A 20969-nucleotide genomic window follows, 5' to 3' on the forward strand; every position below is an offset into this window, starting at 1 on the left:
TTTGTAGAAACTTAAATAATTTCTGCTAATTGTTGACATCGGATAGTTGCGATGAAAACTATACACAATTGGAAATCTTCCTCACTTGGTTTGCAGTAAGTACTGTATTGTTGTTTATAAACAAAAAGTCATAGAACCATAATTTATTATTTTGTATTTCTTTTCAGATTTTTTTTATTCAGAACATGTTTGTATGTATGAATGTCTGAGCTTAAATGGTCTTTAATTAAGCCCACGCGTAAACGAGCCCATTCAGCGTCATTCATTTGGTTAGATATTAATATTCTAAGCAGTCGGTCGTAATTTCTCATGTATTTAGAGCACTTACATATCAAAAGAATGTATATGGTAGTGCTCTTATGAGATTCACAGTTTTAAATTTGGAGGGAGAAGTTTAACTATTCATGTATTATGTTCACATAGGATTTCAAGCAAAAGTTGACACATATTATATTATTTTAAAATTTTAAAGCAGCCGTGGTAGTCGATAACTCATTTTTGGTTGTCAACTGATCTGAATTGCAATCTTGAAGTGCTAGTTGTAAGTATTCTCCACTATCTGTATATTGTTGCCTGTCGTTTATTGAGCTACTAGATGCCTTGGGCGATGGGCTCTGACATGATATTGCAATAATTGTTAAAAAATAGGTATAACACGAACAAACGATTTTCTTTTCTTATTTATAACGCCCAAAATTTAATAGCAAACCATCAAATGGTTATTTTACCAGAAACAATTGAAACCATGTTATAGCACATAAAATAAATCACATATATATAATTAAAAAATTATATTTTTTAACATTATTTTATTTACAATTTATTGCTTAGCTGATGGAGATTTAGAAAAATCACAATATTTCTAAGATAAGGCAGGACATTCAGGTTCAAAATTTCGCTTCTGTAATCGATAGTCTTCGCCACGAGCTCATTATTCCTCGTTCATGAGACATCAATGTAAAAATTATTGGTTAGATCTTTCCTTCACTGTAGACACTCAAACCTAGCAAAATTTTTACTCAACTTACGCTCGACACAGCTTTAAACTCCTTAATGTAAATAACGAGCTCGAATTCTTATTGACGCGCCTGTTCTCAACATTTCACTCATTTGAAATGAGTCACTGGTCAATTGACTCCAAAATTACTCATTTGCTTTCTTATCAATCAATTTTATGGCTAACTTTTTTCTATTGGACTTTAGCGATATGGCAAATTGCTTTTAGTTTTTATTTAAGATTACATATTGTGTATAAAAAGGTTTCTCGCGTTGATGCCGAGCAGCAGTATTTCTGAGTGTTTTGGTGTCATAAGTTTGGCGGTTCAGTGTGTTAATAAAAGTTATAAATTATTGTTGCGCATAAAAAGTAGTAAATTACGCAAGTGAAATGCGGTTGGCTTGTGGTTTAGCCACAATTTTTGTGGTGTTCGCTGTGGTCTTGCGAGAGCAGCTAGTCCAAGCTGCATGCGGCTACGCGGTGGGTTGTTGACACTATGTATTTGAATACTATATTTTGAGTAAGAAGAAATGAGAGTGGCGCACAAGCAAGGCTTGCAATATTGTGGTAGAAAAACTCTGCTTAGAATCACTGCCGTGTTTAAGCATTAATTTTATTTCCATGAAAACAATTTTGTAAACAGAAGTAATGACTTACTTTTATCTAGTTTTGTTGAAACCAGCTTGTACATTTTAACATTTTGGTGAGTTGACAGGCTTGAAGTTGGGTTCTTAGAGTGGTGAACCGAATATTCATTAACTTCCAATGATGTCGTAAATTCGAATTCACTCATCGATAAAAAAGCTCCGCCAAGTATTTCATGAGTAACCTTAAGAATCTTAGTGCAACAGGATTTGGAAAATTGCATACGTTTAAAAATTGAAAAGACTTCAGCTTATCAGTTCCATTTGTGATGGAAAAAGGGTTTATTGTCCAATAGATTCGTTTACACCTTTATCTCAAGTGTCCAATCCATAACAAGTACCAACCTGTCAGATTTTATTGCTTTTTAACCCAAGAACTCTATGCTACCGGTGCAATCTTATCGGCTCATAAATTTTAATTGTTTTTGAAGGGATTTTAAAGTGCTACATTATAGATATTTTAAATATTACTGATTATATGCTTGCTTTAGATAATGGTAATAAGTTATTACTGTTATTTCGTAGAATTTTTTTGCGAATAAATTTGCTCGAAAAGATTAGCTGCGGAAGCACTAAGGATGTCAACAAATATATCAATGATCGTGAAATTTAAGTTTAATTTATTGCCTAAATAGCGGAAAAAGCTACTGGGAGCAAGTCAATTTAGTTGGTATCGGTGTCAAAAGCGAATGCTATTGTACTCTACAATACTCAGTCCAAATTACCAAGTATGTTGGGGTTTACGATCTACATATGTAGTTACTGATGCTGAGAATGCTATGGATTGTTCTTATATCAAACTATACTTCCCGCATCTAAAGTGGAGTATCAGAGATATTTTCATTGGAAACTCTGGCGTTAAAATGTGTGAGTTGGTATAAATAATATTATTCTCTTACAAACAATTTACTTAGGTTTCGGTTATGTCAGATTTTGCTTTAAAGAGGACACTTGCAAACCAAGTCTTCCACATTAGTCGTCTTAAAAAATATGTTGCGTGCTCGTTAATCAAAGCAAGGCGCTCGTCATAGCTACTTATGTTCAAAATATTTCCGAATTTGCTGTTGAAAATCATATATTTATGAGCTTTCTTGCCTTAAGACGCTTATAAGTTCAGTTAACACTAACAAATCTTTTCAACTATTCACAGAACTGTCCAGCGGGAAAATCAAATATGATCAACGTACATTTGGTTCCACATTCCCACGACGATGTAGGCTGGTTAAAAACTGTTGATCAGTACTACTATGGGTCACGTAATAGCATACAACGAGCGGGCGTGCAGTATATACTGGACAATGTTGTGCAGGAACTATTAAAGGACTCCAAACGGCGGTAATTTGTAATAAACAAAAAAAAAATATTTTCTTCGAATACATTTCAATTATTCTTCCGCAGCTTTATTTACGTTGAATCAGCATTCTTCTTTAAATGGTACAATGAACAGAGCGCCGATATAAAATCGAAGGTAAAGACACTGGTGAATGGTGGTCGCTTGGAGTTCGCGGGCGGTGCGTGGTCAATGAACGACGAGGCGGCGGTGCATTATCAGTCGGTGGTGGATCAGTTCACCATTGGCTTAAAGTAAGTTCACACATGCTCAATATTTAAACTGTATGTAGCAATTTTTATTCTCGCTTACAGAGTACTTCAGGAACTTTTCGGCACTTGCGGACGTCCTCATGTCGGCTGGCAAATCGATCCTTTCGGTCACTCGCGTGAAATGGCATCACTATTCGCTCAAATGGGGTTTGATGGTCAATTCTTTGCACGCATGGATTGGATCGAAAAGAGTGAGCGTATTAGGAATATGACAGCTGAGATGATCTGGAAAGCTAGCGCGGATCTGGGTGAAAGATCCGAACTTTTTACGGGTCTGCTGTATAATCATTATTCCGCGCCGCCAAGCTTTTGCTTCGACACCCTCTGCTCCGATGAGCCCATTATTGATGGTGATAGCTATGATAACAATGTAAAAGAAAGGGTATTACCAGCTAACAAATCTATTAAACAAGTAAGTTCTTACCGTCCTCGAACTTATAGGTGGACACATTCATTGAATACATACAAAATGTGACAGCGCGTTATCGTTCTTCACATGTACTCATTCCCATGGGCGATGACTTCAATTATCAGAATGCGGCGATTAATTTCAAGAATATGGATAAATTGATAAAGTAAGCTAAAACATGCCTACTTTGCTTGAATTTTCTTTAATAACAGAGCTCTCCACTTTTCACAGATATGCCAATACGCGTCAGTCTGTTGGATCGAAAGTGAATCTATTTTACTCCACACCCGCTTGCTATCTTAAAGCCATACATCAGGAGCCACTCACTTGGCCTACTAAAACGCAGGACTTCTTTCCCTACTCCACTGATTGGCACACCTACTGGACTGGTTATTATAGCTCACGTCCCACGCAAAAACGTTTCGAACGCGATGGCAATCACTTCCTACAGGTAACGAAACAACTCACCACGCTCGCGAACCTTACCGGCACCAACGTAGATGACAATTTGAACCAGCTTCGCCATGCCATGGGCGTGATGCAGCATCATGATGCTATCACAGGAACGGAGAAACAACATGTTGCCCAAGACTATGATCGCTTGCTGACTGCCGCTATTCAGTCGGCGCAAACGAACGCTCGCTCGGCACTGCAGAAACTAACCAACCTCACAAGTGGTGAATTCGTCAACTGTCTGCAATTGAATATTAGTGTTTGCGACTTTACCAAAGATGGTGCAAATCAAGTGGTGGTCACATTATTCAACCCACTTGCGCGACCTTCGACACAATATGTACGAGTGCCGGTAAAGAATGAGGCTTACATTGTGACCGATGATACTGGTAAGTGATTTGGGTTCGTAATTAATTATATGAAATTGTAATATTTAAAACATTATCTTCAAGGTCGTGTGGTCCAATCCGATTTACTACCTGTTCCTAGTGCAGTGCAGGCTCTCAGTTTTCGTTCTAAGCAGGCGACACATGAGCTCGTTTTCTCGGCTTATGTGGAGAAATTGCGTAGCTACTATATTAAGAAAAGGATAAATCGAGGAAGTGTGGACGAACAGTCAGGAGTTGAGCAAAATGGGTTGTTAGAAGAAAATATTTCAGAGTCTGAATTTCGAGCTAATCCAATGAGCATTCAAACCAGAGCAGAGATCGTTGTTAAGAATTCTGTAAGCAATGCTGAAAACGGTGCGGAATGAAAATAAAGCATACTCATTGTTTTTCTAATTATCATATTTTAAAATTAAAAATTTGGTGTTTTTTTGAAATTAACTCTGTTTATTATATCTTTCTCTAGCTTGTAAAGTTGACCTTTGACGGCACCGGTCATCTCAATAAGGTTGAAATGAATGGTGTCACCGAGAATATACGCCAGGACTTCTATTACTATAAGGGCGCAGCTGGCAATAATGCCGAGTTCAAGAATCGTTCTTCCGGTGCTTATATTTTCCGTCCGAATGGCACTGAGTTACTAATTGCTAATACAGTCAGCTTCAGCATTTATGAGGGTACACAAGTGAAAGAAGTACATCAACGCTTCAATCAATGGGTGTCTCAGGTGATTCGTATTTACGAAGGCGTTAATCGCGTCGAGTTCGAATGGCTCGTCGGCCCCATACCGATCAATGATAATATCGGCAAGGAGGTAATCACACGTTTCAACAGCAGCATCAAATCAAATGGTGTCTTCTACACCGACTCCAATGGTCGTGAAATGCTGCGTCGTGAACGTAACAAACGTGAATACTTTAAGCCCAATATGACCGAAGCTGTTTCGGGTAATTATTACCCAGTCACAACACGCATTGCCATTGAGGATACAACGAAACGTATTGCCTTGCTCAATGATCGCGCGCAGGGTGGAAGCAGTTTGAAGGATGGCGCACTTGAGTTGATGCTGCATCGTCGGCTGTTGCGTGACGATGCCTTCGGCGTTGGTGAGGCTTTGAATGAGACTGCTTTCGGTCAGGGTCTGGTGGCACGCGGCAAAGTTTATCTCGTATTGAGTAAAGTAAAGGATGCACCATCGCGCTACGAACGTGTCGAGCAGCAACAAATACATTTGCCCTTCTGGAAATTCTTCAGCAGTGCTTCGAGAGCTAGCAACGTCAAAGTGCCTAAAGTTTCTGCTTTCAATTTAGCGCAAAATATACATTTACTAACCTTGGAACCGTTCGGCACAAAAGAACGTCTGTTACGTTTGGAACATATCATGGACAAAACTGAGTCTGCTTCTGTGAGCTTTAACTTGCGCCCGATTTTCGATCAACTGGGCGGCGAGGAGATACGCGAAACCACATTGGATGGCAGTTTAAGTCTGAGTGATATGAGCCGCTTCAAATTCCAGCCCGAAGGTTCAAAGGTGCGCAAACCAGAATATTACAAATCCTCACACACGCCATTGTCAGCCAAGAAGAAGGACTCGGTGAGCAAATTCAATATAGTTTTGAATCCCATGCAGATACGTACTTTTATAATTAAATGGAAATAAAGTTCTTGATTAAAGTTTTGTTTAATCGTTAAGGAATAACACTAAAAAAAACTTGTTTATTACGAAATTGTAAACTTTATCAACCCCAAATAGGGGTACAAGGTTTTATAGACGTTTGAAGAAATTGTTTTATGCAGATAACGTACTTTGACTTAGTATCGGTTATGTTCTGGTTATTTATTTTAAGTTATGCTAAGGCATGCTGGCTTGGTGTTTGATCTAGTTATGAATATGGTTTTTTTGGTGAGATTAGTCAAAGGCTCGCGTGCGAAGTGAGATTATGATATTTGGAAGACATTCATTGATAAATGATCTGGTTAGGACACGTCAACAAGTAAACCCGAAGAAATATATCTTGCCTTAGAAATATCACCTATTGGGGTATAAGAACGTATTCTTGCTGAAAAAACTCTAGAGAATAAACTATCTTCCTTAACAATAATGAAATTGGAATCTTGTCTTTTAGTGAACATCTGAAAATCTTTCTAAAGGTTTTGTCAACTTGGATAGACTTCTAGCGCAATCGGGTTTTTTGGGAGGACTGAGATGATTTTTATAATTTGATTGCCTACGCTTCGACGTTTCTGGAAGTTTATTAACAAAAAGGTAAGTGGCAGGCGATTATATGAACCACGGTAGCCGATGTCAGTTTTCAATTCCAACCCAGTAAATACAATTTTTTATAATTTCTACATTATATAATACATGTATGTATATATTTGCATAATGCTTTTAATGTGCTGAGATGCCTAAACTAAGCTTTTAAAACTAAAAATCTAATCCATTACAAAAGTTATTTTTTAAGCTAAATACTTGTTTGCGTTTCAAGGCGCATCCAGTAATCTTTGTAAGCTGAACTCTCCTAACAAACAATCACATTTATTATGCAATAGTATACAGAAATATATTATTTAAAAAATTTTGCAAAGAGTGTGGTTAAAAATAGCGTTATATTTCTTTGAAAACTATGCATTAATTAAATTTCATTTACTTATAGAACAAGGCACACAATTTCATTGCAATTTTTCATACTAAATAACTTGAGCAAATATTATTACTGTAGTGTTAAAGACTAAAGCTACGAAAGTTTATATTAATTTTTATATTTTAGACACACATATGTGCATGTATGTGTACTAAATATAGCTATTGCTTTATTGCTACATTATTGACCATGTACGCAAGTTAGCTGTGTAAAGTGCTTACTACTACTAATACATTAGAAAAGATTTTATACGAAGTACGCTCTTGGTCTCCATTAAGCCGAATTCGATTAAGAAATGCTTTTATGAAAAAGACTTGAAAGTAAATTTCACGAAAAGAAAATGATCAATACGAATAATTTGAGCAAGCTTGAAGCTCCGCTTGCTGTGCTTTAGAAATCCGCATCCCAGCCGGAGAATTCGTCTAGCGGTTCCTCAGGATCACAGGGGAATTTATCAAAGTATGTTGTGTCTGTTGGATGAGCGATGGGCCGCACGAATGGCGGTATAAGCAGTTGCTGCTCGAGACCGTCCCAATCGAAGCCGAGGAACCATCTATAAAGAGGACAAATATATAGTATAAATTGCGAAAAGTTATTGGTTAATTAAAATATATATCTCCATTACAAATATTCTCGTTTCTTAAACTGCCGAATTCTAGCAATCTTTGCTAATCATCACTGAGTTTTTGAAATTAGTACTCACTTGTGTTTTTTAATATTCTGTATGCCTCCTTTTTGATAACCCAAACGCTCAGCTGGCACATCACGACATAGCTTCTTAATCAGCTGGACAGCCGATCTGGACATGTGCTTAGGGAAGGCGATCATATCAATACCTTTTAGAATGATATTATACGTTTTCATGGGATCAGTGGCGGTGAAGGGAGGACTGTTTAGAAAAATAAAAGGAAGAATCATAAAATACCTTTGTATCAACCAAATAGACTAGGTAAACTTACGTGCCATTGAGCAACTCATGTATGAGTATACCCAAAGCCCAATAGTCGACCGCACGATCGTGTCCTTTGTTTAGAATAATTTCTGGTGCCACGTACTCCGGTGTGCCGCAGAATGTCCAAGTCTTGCTGCTATTGCCAATATATTTTGCAAAACCAAAGTCCACCTGTGGGAATTTTTTTTTTTTTATATATTTTTGTCTCTTTTGTTTAATAACCATCCGCACTTACCAACTTCACATAACCTCTCTCGTCCAACATTAGATTCTCTGGCTTGAGATCTCTGTAAATAATACCACGCGCATGCAAATACTCGAATGCCTGCAAAACGCAGCCGATGATGAATTGTGTCGCGTTATCATCGAAACAGCCACGATCACGCAACATCGTCCAAATCTCGCCGCCCATGCATGCTTCGAGGAGCATGTACACATACTTTTCATCACGGAATGTGCGATACAGACGACAAATGAAAGGTGAATCGCACGTTAGCATAATGGTGCGTTCGCTGAAGACATGCTCTTCCTGTTTGGTATCGACAATATGCTTCTTTTTTAGGCATTTGAGTGCAAATGTGTCAACTCTATTCTCGCGATAAGCTTTGATAAGTTCAACGCGGCCGAAACCGCCAATGCCGAGTGTAGCGACAACCTCCAAATCGGTGAGCTTCATCTCAGGGAACTCTGTAAATGGTTGAATAAGGAAGAATTAATGGTTTAGCTATTATTAACATGAGATACTGTTCGAATCTTCAGCTATCTCACGTTATAGCTTTGTCGCTTTCTTTTAATTGAGGATCCATACTCTAATTCAGTCTCGCAATATTGGATATATTTTATAGCTTTTAATATTCCTGTAAGACTGTAACAATAGTGATTTCATGTAGAAGAACTACTTATATCCAGAATTCTAAAGAGAGGCTCTAAAACTGAAAGTTGTTAAGTCATTTAAGAAAATTAGTGGATCTCATTGCTGCCCAAAAAGTGACTAGCGTTTCTAATATGACTAAAATCAGCCAAAATTGAACAGATATCTTTAAAGGTTAGCAGTTCTAGCATCACCTAGCAATTTTTTAAACACTTGAGGTGAATAAAATTTACAAATGCTTATAGAGAACACAAGAATACTTTGGACTGTGGACCGCATAATTATTATTATTCTTACTCCGCTTGATCCATTCCTGTTTCAAAGTAAAGTCATAACTCGAATTACCTTGCTCAACATTAGCGCCGAAAATCTCCTTCGTCTTCTCAGCATACTTCATGGCCAGCACACGATTTTCATCTCCATAGTTCTTCTCTTTTAACTCGCATAAATCACCAATTAACTGTGTGAATGAATCACGATCCAACGTCAGACATTCAACGCCCGGCGCCATAGCGATAATATTCGCTGTTCGTTTATCCTCATTGATGAGAGCCTGCTCACCAAAATAATCGCCCCGTTCCAGCGTACGGATCTCCTTCTCCTCCGAGGTAGGCGTTAATTTTTGTGTAACCTTAACGCTACCTTGGGAGATGAGGAAGAAAGTGTCACCGCTGGCGCCTTGACGTATTATGTAAGTACCGGCTGGATAGAATTCCTGTTGAAGGAGATTAATTCATATAAAGATTCAATATAAAATCAATATTCTTCAAATAGAAATAAAATGTAAATTCGCAGATGTTTTGAAGGATATTTTTCGAAATAATTTAAATTACATCACTATTGCGTATTCTTTTGTTAGAACGCCATATTAGTTCAAGTTTCTTTGGTACATTCTGATTCTTTTGTCTACTGCGTCTCTTGTGTGAGAACTCAGTTCTGCTGCTGTATCTTAGGTAAGTCATTATTCGGACTTGATAATACTTTGTTTTAATGTACACATTTTTCTTATGCATTGCAAGTTAATGGATGACTTCTGTAGGGATTGAATAGACTCTTCGCGTTTTCCGAAACAATAGTTTTTCTTTTTTAATTTGATTTTACTATTGAAATTTAACCTTGGACCACAAAAACTGCCAACATTTAAAAAAAATTCGGAATTTAAACAAACACAAAATGTTTTTTGTTAATTAAAATTAATTGAAAGGACATTCTCATAAGTCAAACTAAAAAATTCAAACCAATTTTCTATCAGTAATGTCTAGGATTTCAAAGCTATCTAGAGGATAATGTGATTTACGGAAATTGTGAGTTGCCTGCAAAGTTGATTTCTCTAACTGAAATTTTTAATATTTTATAATATATTGAAATATTTCAAAGATCCTTTTATATATATTATGTATTTCTTAATTCCAGTGATTTTTTGTAGGCTAGTGTAACTCACCACTTCCAGCACATCGGCGATTTGCGCCAACACCTCCATGCTGAGATTCTTTAGAAGCGGCACCGACTTCAGGAAGTTCACGCTATTTTCAATGCGTTGTATGCCAGTACGCATCATGATCTGTTGGAAGACCCGCCGATCGAGCACCCAGACGCGTGCGTCCGATAGGACGCGTATGGATGCTGTGCGCGTGCAATTGTAGAGAATGGCTAGCTCGCCGAAAGCTTTACCAGGTCCCATAACACTCAGTACAATGCCACCTTTGACCACTTCAAATTCACCTTCAGCCGAGACGTATAGATGAGCGCCCACCTCACCCTCGCGCACCACAAATTCTCCTTTGCTGATGGAGAGAGGATACATGGATTCCACCAGCTCGCGCACTTGTGACGCATCGATGTTTTTGAGGAAGTCGTTATCCATAATGGCATCCTTGATTAGTTGCTTGGAGCTGCAATGGCATTCGAAAGTTAAGAATAAACTTTTATTTGCATTTTGGTACGCACCTGAAATCCTTCTCAAATTTCGGTATCGGTATGTTAAACGATTGCTGCATCGACGTCTCACAACTCTCACCGGATACACCCTGTTTCTTGAGCACTGGCGCTTGCTGGTGTGTTGCCATTGGCAGCAGCGTCGCCTTCAACCCGTTGCTGGGGAGCGCAGTGGCCGCCGCCTCGGTAGCCGTTTGTGCGGCAGCCGCATCCAAGGCGATCTCCACCGGCTGATTATTGTCGCCATTGTTGGCATTATTGGCCAGTGCACAGGTTACAGTGATGTTACCGGCGTTAGTTGCATCACTGCTATTCGATTCGACTGAATTGCTGTTTTCCGGCGTGAGTTGTCCTATGCGCGGGTTTGAACTGGCGTCCACTTCAAAGTTCTTCTTGCAGACGGTGCAAATTTGATTCGAACTGGCGAGCAGAAAGTTATTGGGCAAAGGCGTGTGTGTTGTGGGCGATGGCGGCAGATCAGCGATGGCTATGGGTAACGGATTGGCTGTTTGCTGGAGAACGCTCTGCAATGGAAAAAACGAAATTAAAATACTAATTAAATATGCAAACACATATTTCAGTATTTTGACCGAGTAATTAAATTTTGCAACAAAAAAAATATATATATATAATAATAAATCTTAATGCAATATACGAGTATTTTAGTTAACAGATCAGATTTCATACTTAAGTTTGTTTTTTCAGTCATTTAAAAAAATAAATGATGGGTTCATAATGAAGAAGCATTAAGGTTGAATTTGTTAAATTAAAGGCATACAATTTCTAATTATTAGAACTTATGTCAGCCAAATGCCAATACAACAGATTCCTCTCGTTAAAAATTAATAATACCAAAATGTCATCAGAGTTCTTTAATGTTTATGACGCGATCCGATTTTACTGCTCGTATACAAAATATTTAAATTATATTTATAAATTCAATTACATCGACGTACTGCCCTCATTGGCATATTTGTAACTATGTGCATATGTTTGCATTCATAAATGTTCAATGATTTCAATCACAACGACGGACAAAACAAATTAACACTTGGTTAAATCAGAAATTCGATCAAAGCAAATAAAATGAATTAACACAGTGGCGCTCAAACTGCGGATGCTGCGCCTGGTATGCTCTGTCAAATGATAATGCTCTCAGCAGATCACGTGCAACCGTTTGCTTAAGCGCACCAACAATGCTCACGTTATATATACTCTTACATATATACCTCAATTAATGTATAGTTGTATTTTGTATGAATATATCAACTCAAATATACTTTTTTTTTAAATTTGTGTAGTAATGTAGTTTTACCGTGTCAGGAAATTTTTGTAAGCATATATTCGTAGTGCTTTTGAAAAGGTGATACAAGATTTGTTAATTTTTTTTTTTTTTGAATTTTCCAAAATGTAAATTATACCCTAAAACTTCAAAACTTATTACTGAATATAAACAAGTTGATGTTAACTTTCTTAATTTCGTGTTTAGCTGAAGTCAATAAAAATTTCAGAGTTATATTAACCCACATCCACATAAAGATCAATAGATTATATCCTTGTGAATTTCAAAAAGCAATATTTTTCATTGCAAGTGTGTCAAATGTACATATATATTCTAAAATAAATAGAGTTGTTGAGGAAAATTTCTCAGAAACGGTGGACCAAACGACTTGAAATTTTCACCTGACTTTCTTATTTATATTTTTATATATTTGTCAAACAACGAACGAAGAAATATAAAGTTTGTCACGACGTTTGAAGTACCCCGAAAAAAACGTCAGAGACCCTATATACAATTATATAAACATAAATGATCAGCATGAGGAGCTGAGTGGATTTAGCCATGTCCATCAGATTGTCCGTCTGTCTGTCTGTATGTACGCTATTGGAATATCTTGAAACGTTAAACCAAGGTAATCTTAAACCAATTCAAACTCTTTTCATATATCTTAAGTGACGATAGAAATTCCAACGAGAACATCTGAAAATCATTAAGATTTATGAGAAAAATTGTTTTTGAGCGTTTTATTTTCCTGGCCGTTTTATTTTCCAAACCTCACTAACGGTTTGAATGAGAAGAAATGGTACAGTTATACAATAGTAAAGTTGATTTTGATAAACTGTCCCCCCGTAGAATATGATTGTACTTGTAGTTTTAAGCAAGCAAAATTGCCTTATTTCGAAATTTGTGTTTATTTTTGAATTATTTTAATTTTATTCAAATAGTTTTTTATTTAATTCAAGCTCCTATTAGAATAAGTTTTATTTATGGACCATTTAAGTAACTAAAATGCATACGATGATATATCAGGCAATTGATACTGCGCTCTTTGATCGTTGGGCTTTGGTCGCCGATGCAGCGCGACGGCCAGCGAAAGATCTAAATTGAATAGTTTACATTTAAACGAGCGACAAATAAACACAAGCAAAACTGATGCGCTGATAACACATTTAGAAATTTACAAATAATGGAGGCTGAACAGAAGTAAAGAAATGAGCGCGACGGGCTATCATAAGGGCGACATCAGTGACTTGCTGTGAAGTCTGAGCACTTAGCAATGCAGATGATAAGACACACATGAATGATTCTCACAAAGGCGCTTTGTAGTGCTGTGGCTTGTGTGTTATGTAGGATAATTTGTCATTACATAACGTTATGCATATGGCATATATGAAAATATAGATATGTGTGTGTTCGTCACATTGTTGCGCTACATTTGACGTCAGTCACAGCCATAACAACAAAAGCAATATTCAAATTATTCGATGGCGGGGCGTGCGGTGTCAATGTGTCAGTGCAAATGTCAGCCAGCGAATTTCCATTTCCCTTTGCAATTTTTGCATGGCCTGCGCTACAATGCTCCAGTGGTGTTTACTGTTTCAAATCCTACTTTATTTCTGTGTGTGCATTTCGTATCATATTTGCATTGATAATTTGCACCTAGGGCGAGATATACATTACATACGTACTTTTATTTGTGTGGGCAGTTAGTTGTAAAGTGTTAAGAATTGCAAATATAATAAATGTATACTATATCGTAGGGGTTTTGCGTCGCATTGATTGTCAAAATATTTGCTTTATTTTATATGGCATTTTTCGTAGTTTCAAGATATCTAGTATTTTTCTACTGCACTCGAGATATAACTTTCGAAAAATTTGTAACAAAAAATTTGTGATTGGAAAGCATATTTTTGCATAACAAGCAGAATTTTGCGTACTTGGATATTGTCTAGCGGTGACACAGATCACAAATACAAGCTTAATTATGTACATAAGTATGCTTTTATTTAGTTAGTTATGCCGCGTATTGTTTACAGAATTGCTCATAAAGTTTCTAAAATTAGTCACAAAATTTACACTCGCACATAATTGCCGTGTGATAACTTTAGCATAAGAAAAAAAGTAAAAAAATAAATAAATACCGGCAATGAAGCGCGGCTGAAATATGTCAAAATAGTAAAATTGCAAGCAAGAAGAAAACACTCCCACAAAGCTAACGGCACCTTAAACATGCCTGCTATTTGTCTTTCCGCCTCAACGCTGCGTATAAATATTAATATGTAAATGCGTATGACTAAGTGTACATGTGTCATTACATTACGTTACAAGCGACTAATTACGTTGTATCTGAATATGTTTATTATTTTAACCCAGATAAAGAATTGAGTGCGTGCCACAAGAATTCAAATTGCTAACTTGAAGCAGATGCAATCACATATGTATACACATATAAAGCACTGCTGGTACGTACTGAAATATATGCAATGTATGGTTGCCGATTCTGTCTTCCATATCACCATAGCCACCAGCTGTGCTCTCCATCCAAGCTTTATAATTGCAGCCATATTAGCTCTGTTGTGACTTATTTACCATGAGATATTTCTAGCTCTAATGAGAGTATATATTATATATCCTTTGCCGCTAACGTCAGAAGATCCAAAAAATTGTAAAAACCTTTTTTTTTGGAAAGGAAAGGAAACGAGCCAGTGAAAAAAACTTTTATATCCTATATGCATAAATGACTGGACCTAACCATGCTAAAAACTAACTATGTATACTGAAATTATTAATTTTCATTTTATGAATTTAAAGGTTTTATATTATATATAATATATATATACTTATCGAAACTAGAGACTATACATCTAAATATATACTCGAGTGTGATTGATAGTAGAAAATTTACACCTCCACGTAAAAAACACCAGTTGCTTTTATAGAGGAAACATTTTTAGAAACGAACATTTAGTGGATTCAATCCAAATGAGATTCCTGTTGAGAATTGTAACAGGATCAGGCTTTTTAAACTAATCTAACCTAAGTACGCTGAGAGAAGCAAACTGAACAAGAGCGGTTTCTAAAAAAAACTGCTCATACTAACATGTTGTCTTCAATCTGCCAAAAGTTGTAAGATCGCTTTAGAAAATTTACATACTTTAAATTTTATAATTTTCAATGCCACGTCGGTTATATACTTTCCTGAGGGTTTTTTTAGTTTTTTTATTTATTTCTAAATAATGCTATATCTTTATGATTTACTGCCGACTGCAATGTCGTTAACGGGAATATTGACTTAAAGACGCCATCTGCTTTAAATAAAATGCTGTGATGCTTACGGGGTTAGTTTTATTGAGGTGCCGTTATTGCACAATCTCCAGTTTATTGGTTGAATGTTATCAAGACAAAAGCTAACTTTAGTTTCTTTATACAATATATAATAACAGTACCTTTTTTAAAACTTGACTGTCGTCAACCATGTCTTTGTTCTCCTTACACTGAAAACAATTTGTTAAGTTTTGGCAAATTCCTATAGCCCAAGCTAACATTTTTCGATTACGAAAACACTCAAGAGCAAAACGTGCGAATTTATTGTATTTATTTTCAATACTAATTGAAACAATTGAAAGTCTTAATAATTCGTTCAAAACCTATGAGTATAAGTAAAGAGAGCTTAACAGTCATTCGATTATTTTAAGGGTGCAACTTTTAATCTAGAGAAAAGGTGTGAGTTAAGAGGTAAATGTTTGGCCTAGAATTTATAACTTATACTTGTATGTATGGAAATGAAGTGTGGTATATATATATATATATATGGTGGTGTGGTCGATTTCTATGAGCGTGTTTGGGTTTGTTATTTATATAATTTATTATATTTGCAATACTAAAAATAACGACGCATTTGAATATTACTCATAAAGTTTATTGCAGTTTTTTTATTTCCTGTTTTAACTATTTGCAATAGATCTGAATATTTGAAGTAGAAGTAGAGCTGAAGTTGCAGACAAGTTGTTACAATAAGAGCCATCACATACTTGATCAACCAAAACTGTGAGATGATCCATCAATTAGGCTTACATGCATTATATTCTGTGTTCTACCTTATTCGTAATTAGTCAACATGCTTAAAACGTTAACTTTGATTGCACCGAAGCTATAATACCCTACACAGATACAAAGGTTCCTTACAATGAATTGACACAGGTCTAATTTGGTGAATCGGCAATAAAAAATAAATTTTTTCCCATGCAGGCACTTTACTCCAATCGTTAAGTTTATATGATAGCTATATGACATAGTGATCCGATCTAAACAATTTCTTCGGAGATTATATTATTGCCTTAGAAAATAACTCATGCCAAATTTCGGAAAGATATCTCGTCAAATGAAAGCGTTTTCCATACAAGGACTTTACTTCGATCTTTCAGTTAATATGGCAGCTATATGTTATAGTCATCCAATCTGGACAATTTCTTCGGAGCTTGCACTATTGCTTTAAATAATATTCTATGCCTGAAGATACCTCGTCAAATGAAAGAGTTTTCCATAGCTTCAGCCAGCTTCAGCCAGACGGACATGGCTAAATCTACTCAGTTCATCATGCTGATCATTTATATATATATTTATACCCTGTTCAGGGTATAAAAACATCGGAGTCACATCACACGACCGATCGAATTCGGCACAAAAACAGTTGTGCCTGATTTACTGAGGCACTGAGGCGCTTCAGCAATGCGACGATTTAATCAGAGTCCAACAAGTCAATGTGCGGCTGCCTCGCCGGGGAGATGTTAGCCTCAAGCGCCAGCTAAATCGTGAAATATATGAGCATTTATTTGTTTGCATGCTGTGCGCGATGTCGGCAATGCTAACAATGCTGATGATCAGTCGAAAATAAACGCAAAAAAGTTAAGAAAAAAATATTACCACAACAACAATGTAAGTACGCAGTAATTGCTGAAGTAGTTATAAAATTGTGTTTACACTGAGCGCGTAGCAAGCCGCGAGTGCCAGCGCTAATAGCCAATTGGCTGCTTGTGGCTGGCTGCAGCAGCAACAACAACAAGTTCTATAAGCTTAAGTATGAGCATTGAACAGATTCAATTATTTATTGTTGTTTTTATGTGTGTACTGATGAGCTAATAATTTATTAATTGTGTTGATATTGTTTTTGCTTTTATCGAGCTTTTTGGAAACACTTAAATAAAATTGTTTTATAATCGCCAGTAAACAGCTGTTAACATATTATTCAAATTTTGACAGTTGAATATGTCTGTATGTAAGTGACCCTTGTAATTATTAGAAGCACACATCATCATTACGGTAAATAATATTCTAGTATCTGTTTGGTTTTTTGTTTAATTAATTAATTGAAATGTGTGGTCCAAACCGCTTATTGTTGGTTTCGATTGGAAAACTTATTGGGCTGTATTGTGCAAGTGCAAGCTAGTTTGTTTCTTTTAATTTTGTTGTTGTTGTTTTAAAGTGTAATTAGACAACATTAGCTTGTCTAGACTTTACTAATTTTAATAAATTTAGCTCATTTAAGATTTAAAGCTGCAGTGAAACTGAACGGAGATGCCTCACTGCTGAAAGAAATGAAGAGGTAAAGTTTGCGGCACACATTTTGCTGTAATAAGACACTCCATTCCTTAGAAGGTAATTCAAAAAGTGTTGGTTTATGGTAGTTTTTAAATATTATTATTTGATCTTTAAAGTGTAGGAATCAGACTTTTACTGCCATACTAAGAGATGACCGGAGAGATATTGCTTTCTCATAATTAGAAGTGGCTTTTTTGAGGCACATTTCATCTCAATAACAGTACTTAAAGATGCTCAATGGAACTTTTCTGGTAGCGTCTTGCAAAGATGGGAATGTTTAAAATTTAGTGGAATGGATTCTGGTAAAAATTATATAAATGGACTGGCGCATTGGCTATATGTTTCTGTTTGTGTTACTAAAAAATGTGAGCTGGACCTTATATCACTTTTCTATGCACTAAGAGATGATCTTGCATCTGTATGGGAGCTCTGTTGGGAGCTCTGTTTCATCGAATTTTGCCAGGTACAGACTTTACTACTATACAAGTATATGTATATCCTAAGTTAATTACTTGCCTCAATCGCAAAAGCATGTTGATAAGCTAGTGTCAAGTGGAAATTAATCTAAAAGGCAGTTTCTTCATGTACACAGTTGTACAACCACTGGAACGACATACTATTTAAACTCTTTTGGAGTCCCTGTTCCTATGTTACTACGTCCAAACCCCTGCACTCACCTTCAATTTGTGTATTTCCCTGCGTAGCTTGGCGATTTCTGCATCGCGTGCTTTTATGACATCTTTCAGTGAGACAATTTCGCCTTGCATACTCTTGATTTGTGCATCGCGATCGTCAGTGACGTTGCAACTCTTTGTCGTCACGTTGGGACTGAAGCCACAAGTGGTCGCCATGGTGTGCGGGGATTGTGGTTTACTCACGCCGTTTGTGTTCTTGTTGCTGCTGCTGTTATTGTTGGTATAGGTTAATGGTGTGGGCCTCTCCATGCTGTAGACATTATACTGTGTATTACAGTTATTATGCTTGCTGTAGCTGTGCTCATCGATTGTGTGAATTTTGGGTTTCTCCACGGGTACTACCGCTAAAGAGGCGCCTAATAGCAGTGCTTTCGATTTCGGTGACGATGGTGAGTGTAGCTTTGGCGACGCTGTCGTTGTTGTTGATGTGTTGCTGTTGTTACTGTTTGTGTTATTGCTGCTGTTAATGCCGCCGTTGGCACGCAATATCATTGACGTTTTACGAATCTATGAATGATTGAGCATTACAGCATTTCAGTAATTCAGCAGTGAGTGAGTGAGACAGAGAGAATAATAAATATTAATGAAAACGATACATTTTTTTATTGCCTTTTGCAAAACTTTTGCGGTAATGAACAATTAATTGCGAATGGTTACAATTTTAATCAATAATTTGAGCTTTTGGATATTTCTCCATACAAGAAAGAAAATATGGAGGAAGAAACACAAATGTACAAAAAACTCTTTTAGATGCCTTAATAATATATGTTTTACGTTTTAAACCTTTTTACTCAAACAGGAATACCAATATATACAAAAAATATTGGTTTTGAAATTTCGAAGTTCCAATAAGCATTTTTTTATATTTTCCCAGCTCGGTTAAGTTATACTTATTTCATTAGCACTTGCTTCTCACAGAGTTGTGAACTTACCTGCTCATGTACATTGGTATCCTGTAATATTTTTGAAGTCTTCCTTATCAGCGGACTAGCTGTGTTAATCGGTCCTAGAATACCACTCTCCGCAAAGTATTTCTGCGCTGCATCGAAACTTGCGTCCTCAACCAGAGCTTTCGATTTGATTGGACTCGCCAATTTCTCTGTCGCTTGTCTAGTGTTTTCCTTGCCGAATTGTAATTTTAAGTCCGTTGCATTGCCTACCGGTGGCGACTCAAAGTTCTTCTCGGACTCCGATGTCGAACCGCCCGAGTCAATTTCGTGTGATCGTTGTAATAAGCGACGACGTTGCTGTGCCGAACGCGGTGTACTTTGTGTTGATTGCGTTTGGTAGTGCGAACCCGGTACTGGCGAATGTTTTGGTGAAATTTTTACAAGGATGTCAGGGTGCACAGCCACATCCAAAACTTGGTATTGCCCGATATTCGGTGAGGACGAACGTTTCGGTTGTTTAAATTCTAATTTACCGTCACGCGTTTTTATGACCGGTTCTTGCTGGTGTTGCACATGTATCTGTATGAGTGACTCACGCGACGGTTTCTTATTCGCATCGGTGAAGATGTAATCCGTATCTGGATGTGAATAGGACTGAAAGAACCGTTTGGCTTTGCGTTCGTTTTTACGCGTTGTGGTCGGTGAGATCGGTGCTGTGACAACCGGCGCAACTACAGCAGTGTCTACAATTGTAGTAGTACCCGGCACTTGTAATGACTTCGCTGTGGCGGTGCGCGTTTGCTCTGTTGAAGCGTGCTCGTTCTCCGTAACGCTTGCTAGCCGAAAACTGACTGGACTGTGCTTGCGATGCGGCAGTGTTGCTGACTGTCCACCGCTAGCACTAACACCGCTGTCGAGACTATTCGAACGCCCCTCTCCTTGGCTGCCGCACCAATCGAAGCTGACATTCATGCTCTCATCGCGCGATAGTTGCGCCGATGTAGCAGACGATGTTTGCGCGGAGAGCGAATAGAAGCCGCTCGATGTGTGCTGCGTGGAGACGCTGTGACTGGAGAGGTCCGCGTTTGTGGGTGATATCGAAAAATTGAACATGCAAGGCGCGGCGGCATAACTGGAGCGTTGCGTATTCAAATTTTGTGACGTACTGCTGCTGCTGCTACCGCTGACGGCTGTGTGTATGGGGGGCGGCATTGCTGGTGGACTGCTGCAATTGCAGTTGGCAAAAAGGCTGCCACAAGTGTGGCTTTTGCGAAATTTCAAGCGCAGATTTGTGGTGCGCGGTATGGTATTATTGGTGGCGCCGGAGACGTCAGCTATGCTGGCATCGTAGCTGCGTAGATTGGTGGAGAGCAGTGGTGAAGTACGCCCGAAGTGCGTGGGAGTTTCAACCTCCAAAAGTGTGGGCTTAGATTCTTCCTCTTGGCTGCGCGAGATGCAGAAGCGCGCACTGGGCTTCGAGCTGTTCACCTCCGGTTGGGTGTCAGCGATCATTTTTGTTATATTAGCTCGAAGATTTTCTTTTTCTTTAAGTGGTAATTCAAGCTGTTCTTCCTCTTCCTGCAGCTCACTGCTGGCAATGTGCATGTTCG

The 20969-nt window shown here is 37.5% G+C and overlaps 2 protein-coding genes across 2 annotated transcripts; one reads left to right on the forward strand and one right to left on the reverse strand.

The window, feature by feature from the left end:
* The first annotated feature begins 1239 nt into the window (after window positions 1-1239).
* LManI (Lysosomal alpha-mannosidase I) lies at window positions 1240-6604 on the forward strand. Its single transcript, XM_036360081.2, has 8 exons — window positions 1240-1477; window positions 2792-2976; window positions 3040-3225; window positions 3286-3625; window positions 3685-3818; window positions 3884-4494; window positions 4558-4829; window positions 4958-6604. The coding sequence occupies exons 1-8, from the start codon at window positions 1388-1390 to the stop codon at window positions 6149-6151; spliced, it is 3012 nt and encodes a 1003-aa protein (XP_036215974.2). The 5' UTR covers window positions 1240-1387; the 3' UTR covers window positions 6152-6604.
* Window positions 6605-7082: 478 nt separating this feature from the next.
* Pkg21D (Protein kinase, cGMP-dependent at 21D) lies at window positions 7083-20968 on the reverse strand. Its single transcript, XM_036360088.2, has 9 exons — window positions 19402-20968; window positions 18452-18976; window positions 10907-11418; window positions 10401-10851; window positions 9305-9674; window positions 8324-8775; window positions 8096-8259; window positions 7840-8025; window positions 7083-7689 (listed from the first exon to the last, which is right to left on the reverse strand). The coding sequence occupies exons 1-9, from the start codon at window positions 20962-20964 to the stop codon at window positions 7527-7529; spliced, it is 4386 nt and encodes a 1461-aa protein (XP_036215981.2). The 5' UTR covers window positions 20965-20968; the 3' UTR covers window positions 7083-7526.
* Between the last annotated feature and the right edge of the window lies 1 nt (window position 20969).

This window comes from Bactrocera oleae, chromosome 3, assembly GCF_042242935.1.
Source record: "Bactrocera oleae isolate idBacOlea1 chromosome 3, idBacOlea1, whole genome shotgun sequence".
Taxonomy (NCBI): Eukaryota; Metazoa; Arthropoda; class Insecta; order Diptera; family Tephritidae; genus Bactrocera; species Bactrocera oleae.

Excerpts from the sequence above, each read along its gene's own strand:
- LManI (XM_036360081.2), top strand. The coding sequence starts at position 1,388 with ATGCGGTTGGCTTGTGGTTTAGCCACAATTTTTGTGGTGTTCGCTGTG. Across the intron at positions 1,478-2,791 it reads AAGCTGCATGCGGCTACGCG|AACTGTCCAGCGGGAAAATC; the intron begins GTGGGTTGTTGA and ends AACTATTCACAG. Across the intron at positions 3,819-3,883 it reads AATATGGATAAATTGATAAA|ATATGCCAATACGCGTCAGT; the intron begins GTAAGCTAAAAC and ends CACTTTTCACAG.
- Pkg21D (XM_036360088.2), bottom strand. The coding sequence starts at position 20,964 with ATGCACATTGCCAGCAGTGAGCTGCAGGAAGAGGAAGAACAGCTTGAA. Across the intron at positions 11,419-18,451 it reads GGGAAATACACAAATTGAAG|AGCGTTCTCCAGCAAACAGC; the intron begins GTGAGTGCAGGG and ends TTTCCATTGCAG. Across the intron at positions 8,260-8,323 it reads AGAGAGGTTATGTGAAGTTG|GTGGACTTTGGTTTTGCAAA; the intron begins GTAAGTGCGGAT and ends AAATTCCCACAG.